Genomic DNA, 22,210 nt, shown 5'->3' with positions numbered 1-22,210 from the left:
CAAGTGAGTATACTTCTAGATACTCCCCCTGAGTTTGACAAAACTTCCAAATGAAACTACAAGCATCGCAAATGAGAAAGTTACGCATACCAATTCCTTGGACAAGCTTCTGAAATGTAGACTTCAGTAGTGACTCCGTGTAGATGTCAGCAAAGTTATCTGGGATTGGACTGCTTGACTTCAATCTTCTGATGCTCATGCTGATGTAGACACAATATGCTTGGTGTTGACTTGTTGGATGTATCATGATCTGGTCGATACATACAGCGTTGTATTCATGGATCGTTGTTGGGACTCAATGATGGATGAAAAACGCAGGGATTTTGAATATGCTCAACAAGAATTCTCGACCATATCTCTCACGTGATGAGACATAGTGAATCTTGGAATGATTCAAAGGTTTCGCAACAAAAGGTCTATCTAGTTAACCTCCAAGATATTGCGGTGTTCCTTAATGGTAAAGACATAACCATGCGGGAACGTACCTTGTGTGATCAGATAGACGGTCTGATTCAGCGAATCCCACAAGGTAGGCATCATTCCGAAGATCAAGGGGGTGTGATCTATTCTGAGATGTATAGGGAATAAGCCCAAATCCGTAGTAACGGAAAAAAACGTCTTTAACACCAAATTTGGTAGCGGCGTGTTAGGCGCAGTGCTGCTTTATGCCAAAAGATTATCAGCACATAAGATGTTTGATCTAGTGCATTTGAGCTAAGTACAACAAACGCCAATGGTACTTAGATATGGCTGCCTCACGTTCCAATATGGAACCTTATGCTCCATACCCTCCGTTAAAGGTCTCATTTGCATCTAGCATACAAATGATCGGGATATACTCATACATAACACCTTCTGGGTCTAGTTTGAGTGGTGGACCAGAATACCATCAAAACTAGCTCGAAACTTCAGGTCGAGGTAATGTCAAGTTCTCCCAAGATCATTCATCTTATAGTCCGACATGCGAGTTAATTTGCTCAACTCTAGCAATTTTGGATTTTATACACGCAGGGGCATATATTCCTAACTGATCAAATATTCACTTAGACGGGTATACCACATCCGCCCGGATAGTTCTGCATCCGTAAAGTGAAGGCTTCTTGGGAATCAAGATGATGTTCTTGTGGTCTAGAACTATTTGAATCAGTACATGTAAGTCTTTTGGAAACTCCATGTAGGTTCATATCACGATCCCAGAGATACTACAACCACATTTGTAATGCTGCAATCAATCACATGGCGTATGAGAGAAACCTTGCACCACAAGGCGTCATATTGCACTATTTCATTCATCTCATTCATCATAGATTGATTTTTTTAGTTGACCAATCAGTTCTACGTTGATATTAATCAACGGAATGCGGTTCGTTATCGTCGCTTTTCATTTATGTCGGTACCATATAAATGAAACATCATTTATGATAATCTCATTCCAATTCCATATCTCATCCAAACTAGTATACTGGACCAAGAACTTCAGGTCTCGGGAGTAATCCAGATTTAATCTCATGAGATGAAAAGGTCTGAGACCGCGATCGAGGGACGAATTCATTCCTGCCACGTTCCTTCTCTTTTGGGGAGGTGAATCCTTGAACCGAGTTATCTACCATGCTTCTGGCATAAGATAGATTGATTGGCTAGCCGCCAATGTACGAGGGTCGGCCACAATTGTGGTTTTCCTACTTTCAGGACAAAGGTCCGAAGTACATTTGGTACACATCTTTGCAGGCACATTTGCAGCTGGTATATGTGATATTGTCACTTTTTCTAGATCAGAGGAAGTGTCTAGTTAAATTCTGACGATCTAGATTGGGATCGATATGAGACATAGTTGGGACGTCCACGATAATTTGCGTCGTTCTTTAGGGACGGTGACGTTCTTATCTCCCCCTAACGACGGGAAGACTAGCTCATAAAAGTGACAATCCGCAAAACGAGCGGTAAAGAGATCGCCTGTCAAAGGTTATTTAGTAACGATTATTAGAAGAAAAATCATAATCGACATAGATTTCCATCCTTCCCTGAGGACCCTTTTGTTCTTGTGTACGTAAGGGCGGCGCAAATGGCACATAGACCGCACAACCAAAGACGCGCAGATGCGATATGTCGAGTTCGTATCTGGTAACCAACTGACACGCGCTTTATAAGGTTGGGTCTTGACGGGCCTCAGGCGGACCAACATGGTTGCTTGCAATATTGCATGGCCCCAAGCAGAGGTCGGGAACTGTGGTACGTATGACCAGTCGACCACGCAATCATTTGAAGGCGTTTAATGAATACTTCTGCTGGGTCGTTCTGGGTATGAACATGGGACTGGATGTTCAACTTCAAAAAAACCCAACCGACATGCAATATCCATCGAGATTTAAAGTGTTCGATGTAAATGTCGATGTAAATTCTCTAACTTATCCAATCAAATAAAGTTGATCAGATAATCAGGGTGGTGAGCCCTGAGCTTGTTAATCTGAGCTACCAATGTGGAGAATGCAACTTGTGGACAACAACCACACGTGTGACAAACGTGTAGAAACATCAACCAATACTATAGAATATTTAAATGGTCCGTAGGGTGGTTGAATCTATCCACAAATGTCCCATTGGAATCCTTTGTAAAAAGATGGAGGGTGCTAAGGTATAATACGTGCCCATGTATGATTTCTTTACTTCTGGTAAAAGGATGCCCAAAACGGCGCATCACGAATCATCCTAGATATCCCAAACGTACATCCATAGAGAAAATTCCTTAGGAATCGCGGGCTTCTGGCCGGCCATATAATGGGGCTGAATGGATGTAATCCATTCGTTAAGCGTTCCATCTTCTCTAGAATATGCATTTAACTATATTCGTAGGAAGTGCAAAAATGGTGATATGCCAAGGAATTTTTACTCCATTTTCTACATTGGTTTCGATATGGTAATAATACTCTCGAATATCCTTAAAGCTCAAAAGGGCGTTCTTCCGGAACGAAGTGAGTATAAGGCTTCCCTTTATGGTAAAGTTAATACCATTGGACAATATAGGGCAGTGCCATGCCCCACAATCAGGTTGGATAAGCCTGAAAGGTTGTCAGGGGATGATTAGGTATGAAGTTAGCATAGAACTAGACATCTAACTTCCCCACAAAACATACCTAAGCATGAGTTAATTGTAGTCACATATGGTAATCTTCGTTAATTAACTCTTTTATTCGAGAATAATGGTGACATCCAAACACTAATCTTAAATCCGAGAACAAAATAAATTATTCACAAAATAAACCAAAAAAAAACCATAGGGTTCGGCCAATAGGCCGTCCATATCAAATTTCGCTCTTCCAAATGTATTAGGTGGAGCAAAATGAGTCTTCACAAATGGACTACGAGAATTGTACCTATTCATGGACGTAACAGTTTCAATCATGTTTTACTTCAGGCAAAAATTCATCTTTGCATGATTTGAAACAGTCCATAATGGATTTGAAGAGTCATGGAGTCCTCAGCATGGAGGTACTTCCATTGGATATGCTTCAAGCATAATTCTTCGAATAAGGATCTTGACGGATGCTTATTCACGTCTTGTATCCACATAAAGTAGTTTACTATTCGAAACTTCCAAGTCAGTGAAATCGAACTTGTTACGGTTTGACAATACGCTGAATGGAGGAAACAAGAATGTGATTGGTGTTTTAGGAAATAAAATTTCCATAAACAACAAATTTAGAACATTCAGGTTCTAAGACATGGTTTGGTTTAAACGGATTTAAGCATGGAGAACTTCGGGTCTCAACATGAGTGTTGCGCATTAAGAAACTTCAGGTTCATATGGCACTTTTCCGAAACTTTGGGTTCGGAAGTATGAACTTTTAAGTTCATAATACCTGCAGACAAACACAAATATATATATATATGCAAGCAAATATACAACAAGGATATACAAAGATATAACTTCAGGTTTATAATTGTAATTGAATTAATTTATTTGGACTTCGGGCCAAATTAAAATGTGGGTGAAAAAAATATAAAACCCATTGGGCCTAAAAATAATTAGGCAGATAAAATGTGGGGCCCAACAGAAAAATTAAGTCCACGGGGTGGCGTAAACAAATGGGTGTCGTGTGACCTAGGCCCAAAATGGGGCTAGGGTGTCTCGGGTGGGGCTGCAGGCCCACGGGGACAGCATGGGGTTGGGCTGTTGCGGGCATACCCCAATTTTTTTTTTTTTCACACAAAGGGCTGCATCAAGCACGCCCAAAAGAAAACTAAAAAAAATCCCTTTTTTCGGGCTGGGCCGCTACAAGCGAGCCCAGAAACAAACAAAATTTTTTTTTTTTCTTTCGCACGGGTTAGGCCGTGACATCTCAAAATAGCAGCAGGCCCAAAGGCGCTGATGCAGGCCGAGGGACAGGAGCCCACTAGGGCTCGGATTTTGGGATTCAAGACACCCCAGCGGCGCTGGGTGTCGGAATCGAACCGGGGGGATGCCGGCGTCGCTTTGAGCGACTGTCCTCGGGGGTTTAAGGCATGGCGAAGCCTGTGGGTTCAACTGGGAACCGTAGTTGTAGACGGCGACCTTTGGTTTCGACGTCGGGGGATCCGAGAACCATCGGGGTTCAAAGAACCCGGCGGTGTTCATTGAGCTTTCTGAAAAAAAACCCATCGTCTTCGATGATGGCTATGTCCCAATCACAACTGCATGTGTGAGTACCCAGTAATAACGGTGGTGAAGCTGTGGCCGACTTCGGGCGGCACCGTGGGTTAGGGTTTGATGCCAAAGGCATCTTTCAGATTGGAGCAAGGGTTTTGCTCTGGTGCTTCGCATCCTATTGTGGGCTCGCGTGAGCCCAGTGATGTCGAGGTCACGGGGAAGAAACCCTAGGTTTCTTGAAAATTTCTAATATAATTTAATTCAATTATATGCATATGAAATTCAATATATATTTCAATGAATCACATATTTACGTTGATGCATATGCAAATAATAGTTTCAATGCATGTACATATGTAAGATTCAATTCATGGCAAATATCAAATTCACATAATTGCAACAATTTTGGTTATAAGGCATACACAATTTATGTAGAATCTAAAATACGTTAAACGTAAAGTTGGGTCATGCATCATGGTGAATGTTCATGCTATCAGGGCTTCAAAAATATCGAGTTAAAAGCCGTTGTTTTGGAAGAACCTAATTGCGTGATTATATGAATGAACTGGTTTGATGCAGAAAAATTATTTCTTCAATTTCAGCTTTCATCTTCAAGCTTGTATCACGTTCAACATAAGAAGAAAAATAAATTGAATCAATAACAATATATGAATTCAATAAAATCAAGATTTAATCAATTAAAATAATTGAAACGTAATACTCCCCTGATTCTAGACGAATAAATTCTCTTTAAATTCTTCTAAGCACAGCGTGAAGAGCGTGCTGATAACGTGTTGTGGCATATATTTTACAGAGATGTGCCGCAAAGAGAAGAAGAGAGATTGGAGAATAGACTTGAGGAATTGTGTGTTAATTCCCCAGTCCTTGTGCCTTTATTTATAGTAATTAGGAGGAGATAAACTTGCTCTCCAAGTAATACAAAGTATATTAGGGAAGATCTTCTAGATCCCAAAGGATTCCTATTTTATCTCTACTTAGGATTTACACAATCACATATTGATAAGAACATATGTCACAACAAGAAACTAATATATGGGTACAAATTAAAAATGAAAAGAAAATTGGTACAAATTAAAAAATATTTGCAAATTAAAAATAGGTACAAACTAACAATAAAAATATATGATAAAATTTAGTCATAAATATAAATATACTAATTGTAACATTTTTAACATTAAAAGAATATATTTAAAAATAAAAATATTTTATTATTCAAATAATTAATGATGTTATTAATACCCAAGAACCTTGATAAAAAATTAAAAATGAATAGGATTTTAATCAATGAAGTCACAAAAATAAGAATGTGAACCTAATTTTCCCATAAAAAAAACTCTATACAGTATACATAAGAGCAATTCAGTAATTCACCGCTTATCAAGATTCTTAAGCCTTAAATTTAGTAAATTATTGATAAAAGATGTATCATATGTTTGATTCCCCTCCACAAAACAATAAAAATAAATAAATAAAATACATCATCGTTGTGCAAACCTGCTTTTGTATTCGGCATGGGGACTCGGGGGCTTAAATCACCTGATCCACTCCGAAACTATTTTTCTGATTGAATCCTTTCTTGGCCCTTCTTCCATATTTGTCTTTCGGGTTTTCTAAGCTCTATCGCTTGTCATCAACAGATGATATTTGGCTGTTCTTATGTGTAATAGGTTCTTCCATATTTGTCTTTCGGGTTTTCTAAGCTCTATCGCTTGTCATCAACAGATGATATTTGGCTGTTCTTATGTGTAATAGGTAATGTGTTATTTATTTTATTTTCTTATATAAAATACATTTACATTAACAGGCAGGGGAATTAAAGTCTTCATCTACAAAGTTTGAATATAAATCACTGGACTGTAATACTAAGTGGCACAAACAAATTTAGTTTTTTTTTCTTCTCAGGTAGAAAAAAATTAGACGAGATTAGCTATTCGACAATGGTCGTGTGCGAGACACCTACCTTCCCGAAGAGAAGAGAACGATTGCACCCAGAAACCTCCTGCATATCCCTCTTCCACCAAATTTGTTGATAATAATTAAAGTAAACGAAAAAATACAAGCCGGGGACTATGCCAAGAAGCCAAATACAACATGATCAACGAAAACGATAATAAGGACAAAATGAAATGTCATGAGCACGGGCAAATGCAACAAAATCTAGAACCGTAGACTAATAAGCATTTTGCCCCAAATTAAGCTAAAGCTTCTGCAACTTAATTTCCTTTTCTATAAATGTATACATATACATCGCATGATGAAGTCACCATAGACAATTCATTTAAATCTATCATTAGAAACCAAGGGACCGCATTAAAAGCCTTAAAAAGATAACAATTGTTTTTTTTTTTTGGGTATACGTGTGACTTGTCAAACTATTAGTTGAATATCAGAGTGTGGAACGAACAAGACTAACAAAATAATAAGAATATTATTAAATAAACGAGAATGTCGAAATGGCCACAAAACCCTAAAAGACTACATTGTTAATGACTTGTTCTCCAATGAATAACAAAGCACCTTATTTATAATAAACTAACCATAATCTCTAACAAAACCTAATTCTAACGGGCTAAACCCATAAAACCAAACATTCAAATAAATCAAAATACTAATATTTTCCAACCATTTGTATATAAAGTAATTGCTTAAAAGATAGGCCCATCAATTAATCATGACTTCCCCAACCCTATCAGCTTTGGTGCAGGGTCCAAGGAGTTTTGGGGACGAAGGACAAGTCACCTAGGATTCGCTCGGAAAACAGAGTTTTTTTGTACGTTGTTAATTGTGGATTCACTCATATAACTAAACTAAATGTTTGATTTTAGAAGGAGAAATAACCCACTTCAACTGCACAAGACAAATGTGTATTTCTTAATTAGTCAAGTCTGCCATTCTAGCTAGGCTTCTAATACACTATTTAAAAGGCTTACAATATTTAATAGACCTCTTCTTTCTATGGGACTCTTACAACCTCCAAAGTAGACTTAAAAAATTCCTAAGTGACAGTAGACTTAACAAATTCCTAAGTGACAACATTTAAAGTTTAATTAAACCTTATACTCCGCATACAATTGGTTGTCATTTAATGAATTTTGTGTACTGCATCATTCTACTCTTCTTTGTAAAAAAAAAAAAAAAAAAAAAAGAACTTGTTCTCTATTTTCAATTGACTTTTTTCTCATCGATCTTCTGGATGTCCAACTAAGATGTTCCACAAACCCAATTTAGCAACAAAATTTTCCAAATTCCTATAGACCATGCACACATTAATCTTTTCTTCTTGAGAATAATCACATTGGAATAATCCTTCCAAATCACTTCTTCACATTCATGACTTGTGAATGAGTAAAAGATAATTTAAATCATGTTGAAAAGTTCTTCTATCAAAGAGCTCTCCTTTCATCTCGAGCAACGAAACCGTCCCAAAATGGATCATGAATGCTACATATCTTAAGAGCTTGTACTCCATTATATATTTTTACATGGAACTCTTCAACTACATCTTCTTCGCCTTCGTAATGATCATAAACTGCGGCAAAATCCCATTTAGCAAAGTTATCGACTTCGTCACTGCATTCTATATGTTCCCCGTTCATGCCAAACTCAATGTTGGAACATTTTTCAACCTCAATACATGTAGTACAACAAATCTCACATGAACCATCGAGACAATGATAAAAATTGGAGGAAGATTAAAATTTAGAAAGTCGTCACCAGAAAAATCAGAGGCAGACGTTTCTAGAACCCACCTAACCTTGTTTACTGGCAGTAGCAACATGCTTTAGTAAATTGAGGATATCGTTTTGTAGAAATAACAGTTTGAGGAATCGCATGGAAAGTTAAAAACTAGACTGGAAGGGCTTTCAAATGATATATGGCATCAAAGTCGAGAAATGCTCAAATCAAAACATGGCCATTAAGGAATTGATTGTTTTTTTTTTGCCACAACACTGATGCTCTGTGGTGTTTTGCCAATATCTGCACAGAAAAAATTTGATTTGATGCACGATTTGTTGCGTTGGAAACTAGACTCCAAGAAATTTTTGGTGATCTATAACTCTTCAAATGAAAGTCACTCACTTCAATTGTACAAGGCATATATTAATATGTTTCTTTACTAATTAATCAAGTCTGCCATTCTAGGCATTCTAATACACTTTAAAAGGCTTATAATATTTTATAAACCTCTTCTTTCTATGGGACTCTTACAAGACTTAACAAATTCCTAAGTGACAACATTTTAAGTTTAATTAAACCTTATACTCCCCATACAATTGGTTGTCATTTAATGGACTTTGTGTTCTGCATCAAGCTTAAACATTTTGACAAGATATCTACCAGATCATCTTTACCTAACGCTACTCTAATCAATCACAACCACCAATTAGTTCGCTCGGCATTCATATCTTGCATTCTAATTAGTGTGGAATGTGAACACTATACAATCTTGTTTCGTACCAAAGTTTGCATTAAAAGGGCAAGCCACTATTTTAACGTACGTTAAAAGAAAGACATGAGAAAATTGTAGCTCTTCAAGAAAATAAATGGATTGCTGAGAAAAAAAACTGATCAATTACAATTCTCCCGAGAATTGTAGAATTAAAGTTTATTTTATTTCTATCCCCCTCTAATTTCAAATTAGAGTTATTCATTTCAATCTAATTCAAAAGTCAAAATACAATGTAGTATTACATGTGCATGTAACTCCATGCTGAGCTAACAACCTTCTGTCACGTTTCACTTTTCTTTTCTTGAAATTCTTATGAGTAAAGATATTCATACCATATTTTTGTACCACATTTTCATACCACCTTAGGTAGCATTTGATGTGGACAACCAAATCATTTGAATTAATTAGATTTTTAAATTTAGTTTATTATTTAATAAACTAATAATTAAGAAAAACTAGTTAATTAAATGATGCTTGTGGTATACGAGGAGTCTTTCTCTCTCATTTCCTTGGGTGTCCACAACAGATACCACCTAAGATGGTATATAAATGTGGTATAAAAACATAGCATGAATAACATTACTCATTCTTATCCTATTTATTTTCTTACGTTTTTCTTGGTTACTGTTATTAAGGGGAGGAAGATGATTCAAAATTATTACATTAATTTAAAAATGATGGATTTTCAAGCCTAAAATACATGAGTAGAAACTCAATAATTTATCCATTAAAACATTAGACCACATACATTTATTTTATTTTCTTGTGTTAAACTGAAAATAAGGGTAATACTCTACCTAGTGTAATGCAGGCTGATACGAGTCTTTGAATTAAGAAAAAGACAGCACATAATGCAACAATATCCGAAGCTTGATTGGATAATGCCATAATGGTATACATATTTGGCTTTGATATACACTGCACGATTGTCCATTTTTTAGAAAACTTCATTTTAATCCTTAAAAAAGATGAGTTTTAGACTATAATCTTGTATAAGATTAAAATTCAATTTTAGTCCCTATTACATTTAATCATCTCACTTATTAGTTATATTTTGATGTTTTATTTATCTTTTTATTTTTATTTTAATGTATTAATTACATTTAAATTTAATTTTTATTTCATTCATCATAATATATTTTAATGTCTACATTTAGGCAACTAATTTTTTTATAATATATATTCCGATAACAATTATGTATGTTCTTCATCTAGGTTAATATTTCTGTATATCCATCGATATAAACATATAAGTACATTAATTCAATATAATGTATTTAGGTACGTACATTTTGGTACACACATTTGAGTATTGACTTTTAGGTACATTAATTCAATATATTATATTTCGGTACATACATTTTGGTACATACATTTCGGTATTGACATTTAGGTATATTAATTCAATATAATACATTTCGGTACATACATTTAGGTTCATTATAATATATTTTGGTACAATCATGTACGTACAAATATTTTGGTACAAAAAGTCAATATTATATATTTCGGTACAGTTATTTATGTATTTATATATTTTTGTATCACAAATTTATTTTAATATTTTCTCATTTATGTTCATTTATAATTAAAAAACTAAATATGTGCATATTAATAAAATTAAAATTTAATGTGGAGAGATTAAATAAAAATACACATTAAATAATAAAATTGAATTAAATTTTGATAAAAGTGCACTTCAAGGGATTAAGTTGAATATGTAATCTAGCACCAGATTTTTTTTTTAAATTTTAATATTTTGCAAGGACTAATGTTCAAAAACCCCTTTATTTTTTCTATATTCTATAATTTGATATTACCTAAGAAAAAATCGAACACAAGAATTCTAATGTAGGGGTTCGTACTATTAGAAATTACTGTAAGGTGCGGTTCTTTGCTTACGAGAATATATAATTCCATGTATTATCTTAAAAAAAGAGCATACTACATTATAAAAATTAAAATATGTGTGACTAACTTGAAATAACGGAACATTCCTAAGAGTGAGTTACGCGTGGTTAACTGAAATGACTGCCAAAGCCTATCAACCACAAGTATGTTTGTTATCCTACAATTTTCTATCAGTTTCTAGACCATGCTATTTTAATGGTGAGCATGAAGGCAAGGGTTTGCTTCTCACTGTGGGGTTCACGAAAGGAAGACGACACTTGGTTCCTAGCCATGACTCAATCAAATCAAGTGGTGAAAAAATGCGGTATAAGAATTGGGATCTACCATTGAGCGATTCGCATCTTAGCTCTCGATTCCTGGCATCTCTTCTGGCATCTCTCTATCGAGATCCAAACTGGACAGGGCCTAAAGAAACCAACGGCTCACATTCTCCCGCGCCCTCGCTCTCCTACCCCCATAAATTCACCGCCACCAGAGACCAACACCTCGTAAGCTTCACACCTCTCACAAACCTTAAACCAACACCAAAACAAAAACCCTCCTCTGCCTCTGTTTCGCAACCTTCGATTTCAATCATGAACGTGTTGGATTCTAATCTCGAAGCTCTTGCTTTCAATTACTTGAGCTTCGGATTGTTCACTGTTGTGAACAATCTGTGGACTTGGATCGCCGTTTTGACCGCCGCCGTTAGCTTCTGGAGGCTCAGACCTAGAGCCGCCGCCACCAGTGCCATCTCTTCTTCTGCATTGAAATTCCGCTCCCAACCTGCCATTTCCGGCCTCAGCTTAAATGGGTCGTCGCCGGTTCCCGAGATAACTCAGTCAAATTCGGCGGCGAAGAAGGTGGAGCCACCATGCTTTGTTCCGGCATTGGCTAAGTTCGGTGACAGCACAGTGCAGCTGACAAAGGGTTCGAAGTTTGCGGTGTATTTTGAGGATAGTGACGTTGAGAGTGACCTGACAGCGACCTCATCACTGACGCCGGAGAAGGATGAGACGGAAGAAAGCGGCAGCGATGAGGTGGCGGCGGCTAGTTGGTGGGAGGATGTTTTGACGTTGAGAACGGGAGAGATGAGTTGGTACAGGTACCAGGACTTGACGGAGCTTAACGGTAACGTCGTTAGATTATGGGATGATTACAGTAGAATAGTTGGTGAAACCGCGTCCAGCTCAGCAAAACCAAAGCGACGTGTCGTTTGGTAGTTAGATTAGCATGTGGTTTTAGGCTTAATTATGTATTAAGGTCTTGGGATTGAAGGTTCGAAGAAGAACTTGTAAATACATTTTGTTGGGTTAAACATGATTAATAAACTCAAATCAATGCAAATTGCAACGCTACTTGTTGCATTTTTTATGTAATTCCTAGTTGATCTCTGATTTAATTGTGCATGCTTGTGTGCCTGTTATAAAGTATAGGGTAATGTTAGTTACATCAAATTTTTGAAACAAATATGCAAACTAAATTATGTGTCATCAATAAAAAATTAAACACATTAATTATACTTAAGTTATAACTCATTCATCAACAACCATATCATTTTGTTATAAAATTTGGTCTCTCAAATATTACTCTACAATATACAATATATAGAATTGGCAGCTGGTTGTACGAGGAGTGTTTGCAAATTGATGTAAGAATTGGCACTATCCGATGTTCCATTATTGCATGCACATCAAATCACTTCTGTCTCTATTATTGGACATATAGGTCTCCGTTGTATATCTTCTTGTATCTAGTAAGTTATGTAATTGGTTAACGCCAAATAATACTGTGTCTGTTGACCAAAATATATATATAATACTGTGTCTATCAAATTGTGTGGGATAATCAATCAGTTGTATGTCATCTTCCGTTCTCAACAACGAGAGAGTTTGTTTTTATAATCAATTGTATGCTCTTGCACCTACTAAGGTCTGGTTTGATACTAAGGTGATTCTGAAAAAGAATGGGTATAAAAAAAAGCTGGGAGTTTTTTTGTGTTTGGTAAACATTTAACTTTAGCTTTTTTTTCACAGTTTTGGGTGAAAAAAGCCAAAAATACAAAGCTGCAAAACCCAACTTTAAAAAACCGGCTTTTTTCACATTTGTTTTACATAAAAATTTACCAAGCACTATAATACTGTTTTTTTTTTCAAAAGCACTTTTACAAAAAAGTTTACAAAACACTCTGCTGCTTTATTTCACAGCTGCTTATTCTCACAGCACAACATAAGCAGTTTTTTTTCAAAGCATAGTAATATCAAACCAGCCCTAAGTCATTTAATATGTTAACTGTAAGGTTGTGAATGACAATGAATGATGTATTGGATTACTTATGTTGTAGGCCACTTGTTTATTGAGTTGTTAACAACTTAAGTAATCTGATAGTCCTCATGAAATAAGGATTATGGAGTCTTATCCTTTGTAATTGACCTAAAGAAATCTGATGGATTTCACTACAAAGATATAGTATCATGGTGGGACTTAAACACTAAGTGATAGGGTTTGACTTTCACAACCAATAATAAGTGTTAGGTCCCTGCTTCCATATGCTTAATCTCTCAGATACGCTAAACCCTACTCATATAGTAGAGAGATATTATTGAAGTACTAGAAGGAGAAGATAACCTAGAGTTCATCAATGGCTTCATCTTCATAACCATGTCTTCCGAATTCTATAGATAAGTTCAATATAATTAGTCAATCTCTATTTCATATTGATTTGATTTATTCGTGATCCTAATGTCTTGTTGTTGTGATTTCAGAATATGTCTTACATGTGGTATAAGAGCCACACAACAAGCTTAGGGTTCGATTCACAGGTAATTTGATTAACTGTAGATGATTGACACAAGTGAAGCATAATTTGTGTTTATCGTTTGGTTGGCTATTTTGACTATTCGATCTTGTGAGACTTCATAAAGATGCTTCCGATGCTTCCGCAATTTTGTATCACTGAGTCTGCAATTTTGTTTAGGGATTTAGGTCCAAACAAATTAAAATTGGGCATGGAAAATAAAGGGGAAATATTTTAACTACACGGTGAATTTGGAGTTCATAATTAGTCACCGGCTAATTGTCCTTTTTCTTCCTTTCGGTAGAATATGGAGTTTTCTTGAGTATATAGGGTTGTCTTCCTTTTCCAGAATAATTATCGTTGTGCGGCAGAGAAGGATTACAACACGGCTTTAGGTTTATTGTATTTATTAATTATATTGCTGTATTGATTTCATGATTAATTAAATCTGTTGGAAGGAAACTTTTATTGGGCTTTCAATGAACTAGATTATTTTCGAACCATAAATCTTGCAATTCTGATGGACTTTAGTTATTTTTGACAAATTTGAAATTCATGTATCTTATTTATATGAGTAGTTCTGGGCTATCGATTCTTAATTGAGATTTTGGGAAGTTTTTTCAATGACATCGTAAATCTTTTGCAGACTCTTGTTTGGTATAAGTGCATATTTCGTATAGCTGATAGACATTCTAGTTTTTGATAGACTTCCCTAACTTCAAATTTTATGAAATTTGGTCAAGTCGTAATATTAAATGGACTTCAGATGCTGGTATTTTTTCACGTTTTTTGGACAAGAAATGGATTTATGGTAAATTTTTAAGTGAGATACCATGTTGCTGGAATTCTGCAGACTTCTGCATAATATTGTGTTTGTAATATTATTTTGATATATTTTTGTAATTGATAAATTCATGAAATTTTAGTATGATATACATTGAGATATTTATTTCAAATCTGGAAATTTTCACAAGCATTGGTTTGAAAATTGAATTTTTTGTGAATTATTTAATCTTCGGTATGTACTGCAGAATTTTTGCCGTTTCTGCAGCACATCCCATTTCGTATTTTCTTTTAGTACACTTGTCAAGTCTCAAAAATTATGAAATTTTGGGAATTAACAGATTTGTATGTTTAATTTATGTTTGAAAATTTTCATGCATATCGGATGAACAATGAATATTTGGTGAATTTGTAATCTCAAGTCTGTACTGAACATTTTCTGCAGTTTCTGCAGCACCTCTCTTTTCAAATTCAAGTTTTGGCTCTCTTAAAATATTAAAAATCATTAAATTTTACGAAATAGTAGCCATATATGTCTAGTGCATACCTAAAATTTTCATGACAATCAAAAGATAATTGAGTTTTTAGTGAATTTGCAAACTAAAGAAGTACTGCTGAATTTTGGTACTTCAAAACTAGTTTTGTTATGTGATATTATTTCACTGATTTGTGCACATCTATTGGTACCAATTATTATACAAGTTTATGGTTCCAATATGTCCTTATTTTATGCAATTTATCAATACTAATGAATTTTATAGACAACACTGATTAAATTTTGATTTAAAGATGTATTGGTTTGTTTTGCTTAAACCAATGTTTTGTTTGGTCATCAATTCTGATTATGATGATAATTGTCTTTTAAGAGAAAATTGGAAAGCGGCATCAATTTACTAATTGATCATTTTGGTCCCTATCAAATAACTGAATAACCATGTTTCCTCTTTCGAGAACTCTATTGTTCAATGTCAACAACGACATAGTTTTGTGTCTGATTGAATCTTTTGAGAATAATTGAATATCCAACAAAACGGTTATTTAATACTGTTCTAAAGGATTATTTTAAAAATCAGAATTCTAATTTATATGGTAAATACTTTTGTCCCAATGGGAATTTCAGGAAATCACTCACCAATTATAAATTAGTATTATAGCAAATCATAAAGTACTTCTAACATATTTTCATCTGGCCAAAGCTGTTGAAGCTATATGTATGTTGTGTATTTTATGTTTTGGCTAGCTATGCATGTATTTTCTTTGCATGATTAGTTTATGTCCAAAGGTGTAACAATCATGCAATTTGAGTTGGTTCGATCCTCCACAACTCGACTGACACACCCCGTCCCGAAGGAGGGCATGCTGGCCGTCACGTGAGAGTGACGTAACCATTTGCACAGTACGGAAGCTTTAAGATACAATTTAAATTGATACACCCGAAGGTGAGTCCTAATTTTGTCCAATCTGTCAGAACACCGTCGAATTCCTCGTAGTCACCACACCTTTGTGATTCCTGAACCTGGAGGGGCGCAAAACCAAAATTGAGTGGGTCAGTAAAACAATTCTTTTCCAAATCCAAACATTTCTCAAAACGTTGTAACCCCTCTCCGTAAAACCTGTATACTTTCCCAGAAATGTAAAATATAAATATACATATATATTCTCAAAACTTCATTTTTTACTATCTCAACATTATCTCTTTATCAATCATGCCATGCCATGTCATCTCAACATTTCTCATATTAATTATGCCATGCCACATCATCTCAACAGTAATAAGGTATGAATGCATCAACATAATCATATCAGGTGCAAGAAAGTAATCAACCGTAGGCCCTCTAATAGCCCTATACGGTTGAACCTAGAGCTCAAAATCTATCATTATCACTCTACCGGAGTCACCTCTGTGACCCGTCCGGCCTTCTGCACACAAGTTACGCTCTAGTGCTTCTCATAAATCATCTGTGCACATAATCTAAGGTCACCCACCAGTCGGAATCTCACTAACACTCTCGCGACTGGTCTGTCGTACCCACTCCGCGTGGACTGTACGACTAGCATCTACTTGGATCCAAGGCGAGCGTGCGATGCGGTGAATACTATAAGCACTAAACCATGGTGCAGGATTTGAGCTCAATATATATCATCATCATCATAACAGTAATTAAATACTCATCTGTGCGTCCACCGCACCATTTCATACATATGCATCATAAATCAATTCTTACCTGTGCGTCCACCGCACCAATTCATACATATGCATCATATATTAATTCATGCATGGCATTTCAACTCACATTTCTATATACTTTTCATATCAATTCTATGCATGGTATTTCACTTCCCGTTTTTCCACATAACTCATATGCATTTCATTTTAAACATAATTTCATGCATTTTCAATTTCTGGGAAAACGTTAAGTATATATATATATACGGAAAACAAAACTGCCCACTCACCTGGAGTTCGCCCTACAACTCCCTAGCACAATACGCCAAGGCGTCATGACGATCGGCGCCTAAAACAATAATCAATTCCAACCTCAGAATTCATATCGATAGAATATATAACTTATATAAAATACGTCACTACGTAGATTGATCCGGAAGATCCACCCCTCAGATTTTAAATCCATAACTTCCAGAGGTCCACATTATACCTCTAGGACAACATCCTAAAATTTCATTACCATCCAACGGTCGGATCTCCGTCAATTTCCAAAACTAAGTGACGGTTAACATTTTATATTATGGACTTACAATTCCAATTCCGGAAGATCCGTATCTCGGATTCCCAATCCGTAAGTTCCAATAATCCTCAAATATTACGTATTACAACGTATCAAAGTTTGGTGACGATCCAACGGTCGGATCATCAATTCACATTTTCACCTAAATGTGAAAACTATAAAACGTTATTTGAACACCTAACCAACAATCTTCAATAACTTTCTCATACGGTGTTCAATTTAGGTATATGAATATACCACAGTGATCTACTCGACGTCACGGACGTCGACATATTTTTAAAATAATTTTATTTTTATTTTTTATTTTTACTGTAGCACCTTCTTCTTCCTTGGGTCGCCGGACTGGTTTTTCCGGCGGCCGTTTTCTGGGCGGTTTTTCAAATTGCCATAACTTTGTCATTTCTTAACGAAATCAAGTGATTCAAAAACGAAAGTTGTAGCCCTTGAAGAGACAAAGAGAATGGTACCTTTCCCAACACCTAGTTCGCCGTAGTTTGGCCGGAAACTGCCTCGAAAGCCTCGGAGGTCGCCGGAAACTGGGTATTTTTCAAATGAGTATAACTTCTTCAATACTCAACGAAATTGAGTGAAACAAAAAGGAAAGTTGTAGTACTTGACGAGACGAAGAGATTGATACCTACCTCGACGCCTAACTCGCCGGGGATTCGCCGGAACATGCCTCGAAAGCTCCGGCCAAACTTTGAACTTATCGATCTCCGTGTTCTTACGTCCAAAAACTTCCAACGAAGCACTCCGAGCTTCCTTGGAACCTCACTAAGCTCACTGTGAGCTTGGATTGTCCTAAAACAAAGTCAATTCGAAGATCATGAACAGTGCACTTTCACGGGGAGTTTAGAATCTAGGTTTTCCGAAGTAAAACTTACCTGAAATTGGTGTCTACGTGATCGTGGAGCCTCCAGGAGTTCGATGGTGGTCTTAACTCCGTCGTTGGTGGAAGTTTAAGGTTGTTTTGTGGTTGGTTTGTTCGAACGGAGAAGAAGAGTGACAGAGAGAGAGAGATTCGTGAGGGAGGAGAGAGAGAGACAGTATGCAGAAAATAGGGAGAGGATTGAGGGGTGTGGGGATCCCACGTGTCCAACTCAATCCAAATTGTTAAATTTTCGCCCCTTAGTCCCGTTTAAGGGCATTTTCGTCTTTTCATGTCCTCGGAATTAAAATTCCGGGACGGGCTGTGACATCGACTACTTCCATGATGAATCTTTCAGAATCGAGAATAAGTAGGTAAATTTGCCAATCTTTTTCCTTAATTTTCTGTGAGTTCTAAATTGGATTAAAATTATTGTTGAAAATTTGATGTTGTTGATATATCTATGCGTTTACTTTAATCGACTTTGTTTTAGAATTAAAACATAGATTTTAAGTTTGGATTCCCTTATTAGGTTTCATTTTAATTTATGACATAATCTTTAACACATATGTGTTTTCTCTCATACACTAAAATAAATTTTGTAGCCATTGGTTTATCTAATCACTTGTCACTTTTATCGATTAATGATGTTGAGATATTGTTCCTTATATAATCCTAATTTTGATACATATAGATTGGTTTATTATGTCCAAATCAACTATTTTGTGACTCAGCAAATTTATTTAAGAAATTTTCGTGTTTTGAGCATATTAAAGATTGTAAATTGGTTTTATTTAAATTATGATTAAATCTAAAATTTTAGTGGAGCTTGGGAAATACTGATGGAGTTTTGCATACCTTGCAACATGTCCTATTTGATTACAATTTTGATAGATTTTTCTAACTCCAAACTTTGTACAAATTTGCCATGTTATATTATATAATGGATTGTGTACACTATCTTTATTGATTCAACTAGCCTATATTTTGTTATATGAAAACCACTTTCTCTAGTGTTTAATCTTGCAATTTTGAGTGTTTGCCCAAGTGGGAGAAATAATATATTATGGGCTTCACACTCATCAATTTTGCATGCTTTTAATGGTCAGAGTTTTGGTAGATAAAATATAATCTTGTAGGAAATTCAAGAAGGGTTAATGAGTATATTCTGCTCAAAAGTGTTTTGTTTATTAATTCTTGTTTGTTGTTCAAGAAATTGGACTTGTGATTTATATGTTATTGATGAATAATTAATCTGCTCAAAAGTGTTTTCTTATTCAATACAACTATAAATCAATGCATAGTGAAACATGAAATTGACAAGATTGCATATACTTCATCAGCTCAAAAGTGTTGAAGCTATACGTTTGCCCTTGTATTTTATGTTTTAGCTATGCAAACCTAATATAATTAGTTTATGTCTAAAGGTGATTCTAGAATTATATGTTTTTGATGCAGTAAGAAAATATTTAGTTAAAGTTTTCTATTTTTGTCAAATGTTAGATGAACAAAACTGACCAAATGATTTTGTATAGTTTTTCAGTCACAAGAATCACTTCCCTACAGATATCTAGAATAAAGATGTTGAGCTCTTTTAAATTTTATGTTTTAGATCCCATGACTAATGTTTTGCTAATGGGGGTATTTGAAAGGTATCTGTTTCATTCTGTAGACCTTTACAAAGAATTTTTTACTCTCTTAATCAATGGGAGTAATAATAATTTATATAATTTTGTCTTTTTTAATCAGTGGGAGTAAGAGATTATCTTTTGTGTTAAAATTTTGAAGCGTTAGAGGCTGATATTTTAAGAGTTTTTTGTTTAAGTTTTGTTCATAAGTTTTAATAAGAGATCCTGATTTTGTAAATAGTATGTTGTATTTTACTTGTTCTCTTATCATATTCTAAATTGACAGAAAAGTTGGATGTTGTTACCAACATTGTTGAGTTCTTTTGTGAACTATTTTTGTACTGAAATATATTTTCATATTTTCAGTTCGACTATTGTGAGCTAATGTTTTGACTATTAGCTCTTGACACCATGACTTTGTTAGCAACACAGTGCTTTAAGTTGAATGTGTATGTGATCTTGGAGTGCAAGGAACATACCAAGTTGTTCTTTGTTTTCTTTGGTTTTGCATTCGATTCAAAGTGACAGGTTGCTAGGAAATGTTGTTGCACACTTATGAAGACTCAGTGATCACCATGAGTTCTTATTTGTTAGGATAAATCATTGACATTCAAGTGGGAGAATGTAAGGTTGTGAATGTGTTGACCCTAGAAACTACCAAGCCTACGTGGCGCGCATGCCGAATAATCTATAAGCTAACTACGTCCTTCGGTGAATACGGGCGTGCCAACTCGTCGGCCGAGCTCGGCCGAGGACTAAATTTGTTGATGTTGCGTTGGGTGCGCGGCTGACTCCTGCGTCTTGCGATTGCGACCGAGGAAGGAACGCGTCTCGGCCTCTTGGGTGCTCGAACCTGAAGACAAGGTTACTATTCTTACGAAGTTCACGAGTCGTCGTCGGATTCAGTCACAGTGATGTTATTCGTCAGAGTAAACTCACGCCAAATCGACACCAAAGTGTAAGGGCACAAATACTCAAAGCGAATATAAGTTTTAATGGTGAACGTGGTTCGACCGTTCGAATGCCGAACTCTAAATCCCACTTGGGAATATCCAATCATAAAATAACTCGGCGTGCAATGTGCCAAGCTCGATATACTGTAACACCTCACTTCGCCGAGGAGGCTAATAAGATGACCTCAATCAATCAGGATCCGGAAATCCTTCTCGACTGAGACTTGGATAGGTAACCAACCGTCCTCGCCGCAGTGCTGTTGATGCCAACGGAAGATACTGCGAGACCGACTGATTCTACGATGACAGAGCTATCTATGACGACTTAAGATATCACCGGTTGCTTTCACAGTGCTGTTGATGCCAACGGAAGATGTGTCAGCGAGAAAGGAAAAGAAAAAATCTCAAAGTTGTTGAGAAAGCTTGCGCAGGGCAGTTTTGTGTTGAATTGTCAGGCCTTTGAATGGTGCGCAACCCTCTCTACTTATAGTGAATGTTACACCCCTCCGCTTGGCACAACTTGATACTCTTGGAGAGTCCTAATTGGATTCTATCTTGTGGAGTTGCATCTGGTTGTAAATTATATCTCATATCCCTTAGCCAAGGATCATATCCCTTTCTGCCGATAAACTTCCCGTCTTGAAATATGCCAATAATATGCATGTACGACTGACCAACGCCAAGCATGCGGCTGATTAAATCCAAATTGGCATCCTTATCTTCATGCATGCGCAAAAATCTATACCAATCCATAAACATTCACCAATAATGCAGTAATGCATTATGATTCTTTATAAAATGGCCTGATGCCCCACCATCCTACGAACAAATTGGGGTTTTAGATAAAAACTAGGTTTAATAAATTATGATTAAAATCCCAACATTATCTTAATCATAATTTATTTCAACCACTTTGTCGTTCAATGGCTTAAAACCTTGCTCATCCGACGGCCTTGATTGCTCGGACCGCTATTGTAAAAATGGGTCCAAACAGAATGACAATGAATGATGTATTGGATTACTTATTGTAGGCCACTTGTTTATTGAGTTGTTAACAACTTAAGTAATTTGATAGTCCTCATGAAATAAGGATTATGGAGTCTTATCCTTTGCAATTGACCTAAAGAAATTTGATGGATTTCACTACAAAGATATAGTTGTGAACACAGAAAATTCCTGAAACGAAAGAGACAAGAACAACGTGCACAAACAAATATTTGTATTTGATGATTTTGGGTTACAATCTCTCTCTATTTTGATCCTCTGATTCGATCTCCGTAAGGTGTGTATTTGTGGATGTGTGATTGATCCAAAGGGCCGTTGGGCTTGATCTAAGGATGAACGTTCTTCAAGGGCCGTGGACTTGATCTTGAAGGTGGCTTTGAGCGGATCTTCAAAGGGGCTTTTGGGCTTGATCTTTGAAGAACAGTGATGAACGGATCTCCAAGG

The 22,210-nt window shown here is 35.9% G+C and overlaps 1 protein-coding gene and 1 long non-coding RNA gene across 2 annotated transcripts; one reads left to right on the top strand and one right to left on the bottom strand.

Annotated features, from left to right (window-relative positions):
- Positions 1-11,106: 11,106 nt before the first annotated feature.
- LOC103400907 (uncharacterized) lies at positions 11,107-12,364 on the top strand. Its single transcript, XM_008339595.4, has one exon. The coding sequence runs from the start codon at positions 11,123-11,125 to the stop codon at positions 12,206-12,208; it is 1,086 nt and encodes a 361-aa protein (XP_008337817.2). The 5' UTR covers positions 11,107-11,122; the 3' UTR covers positions 12,209-12,364.
- Positions 12,365-15,689: 3,325 nt separating this feature from the next.
- LOC139192242 (uncharacterized) lies at positions 15,690-18,419 on the bottom strand. Its single transcript, XR_011576259.1, has 5 exons — positions 18,197-18,419; positions 17,954-18,113; positions 17,780-17,848; positions 17,023-17,081; positions 15,690-16,081 (listed from the first exon to the last, which is right to left on the bottom strand). It is a non-coding gene; the product is annotated as an uncharacterized lncRNA (long non-coding RNA).
- Between the last annotated feature and the right edge of the window lie 3,791 nt (positions 18,420-22,210).

This window comes from Malus domestica, chromosome 15 (genome assembly GCF_042453785.1).
Source record: "Malus domestica chromosome 15, GDT2T_hap1".
NCBI classification, from domain to species: domain Eukaryota; kingdom Viridiplantae; phylum Streptophyta; class Magnoliopsida; order Rosales; family Rosaceae; genus Malus; species Malus domestica.
This window is presented reverse-complemented; position numbering and strand designations above follow the sequence as displayed.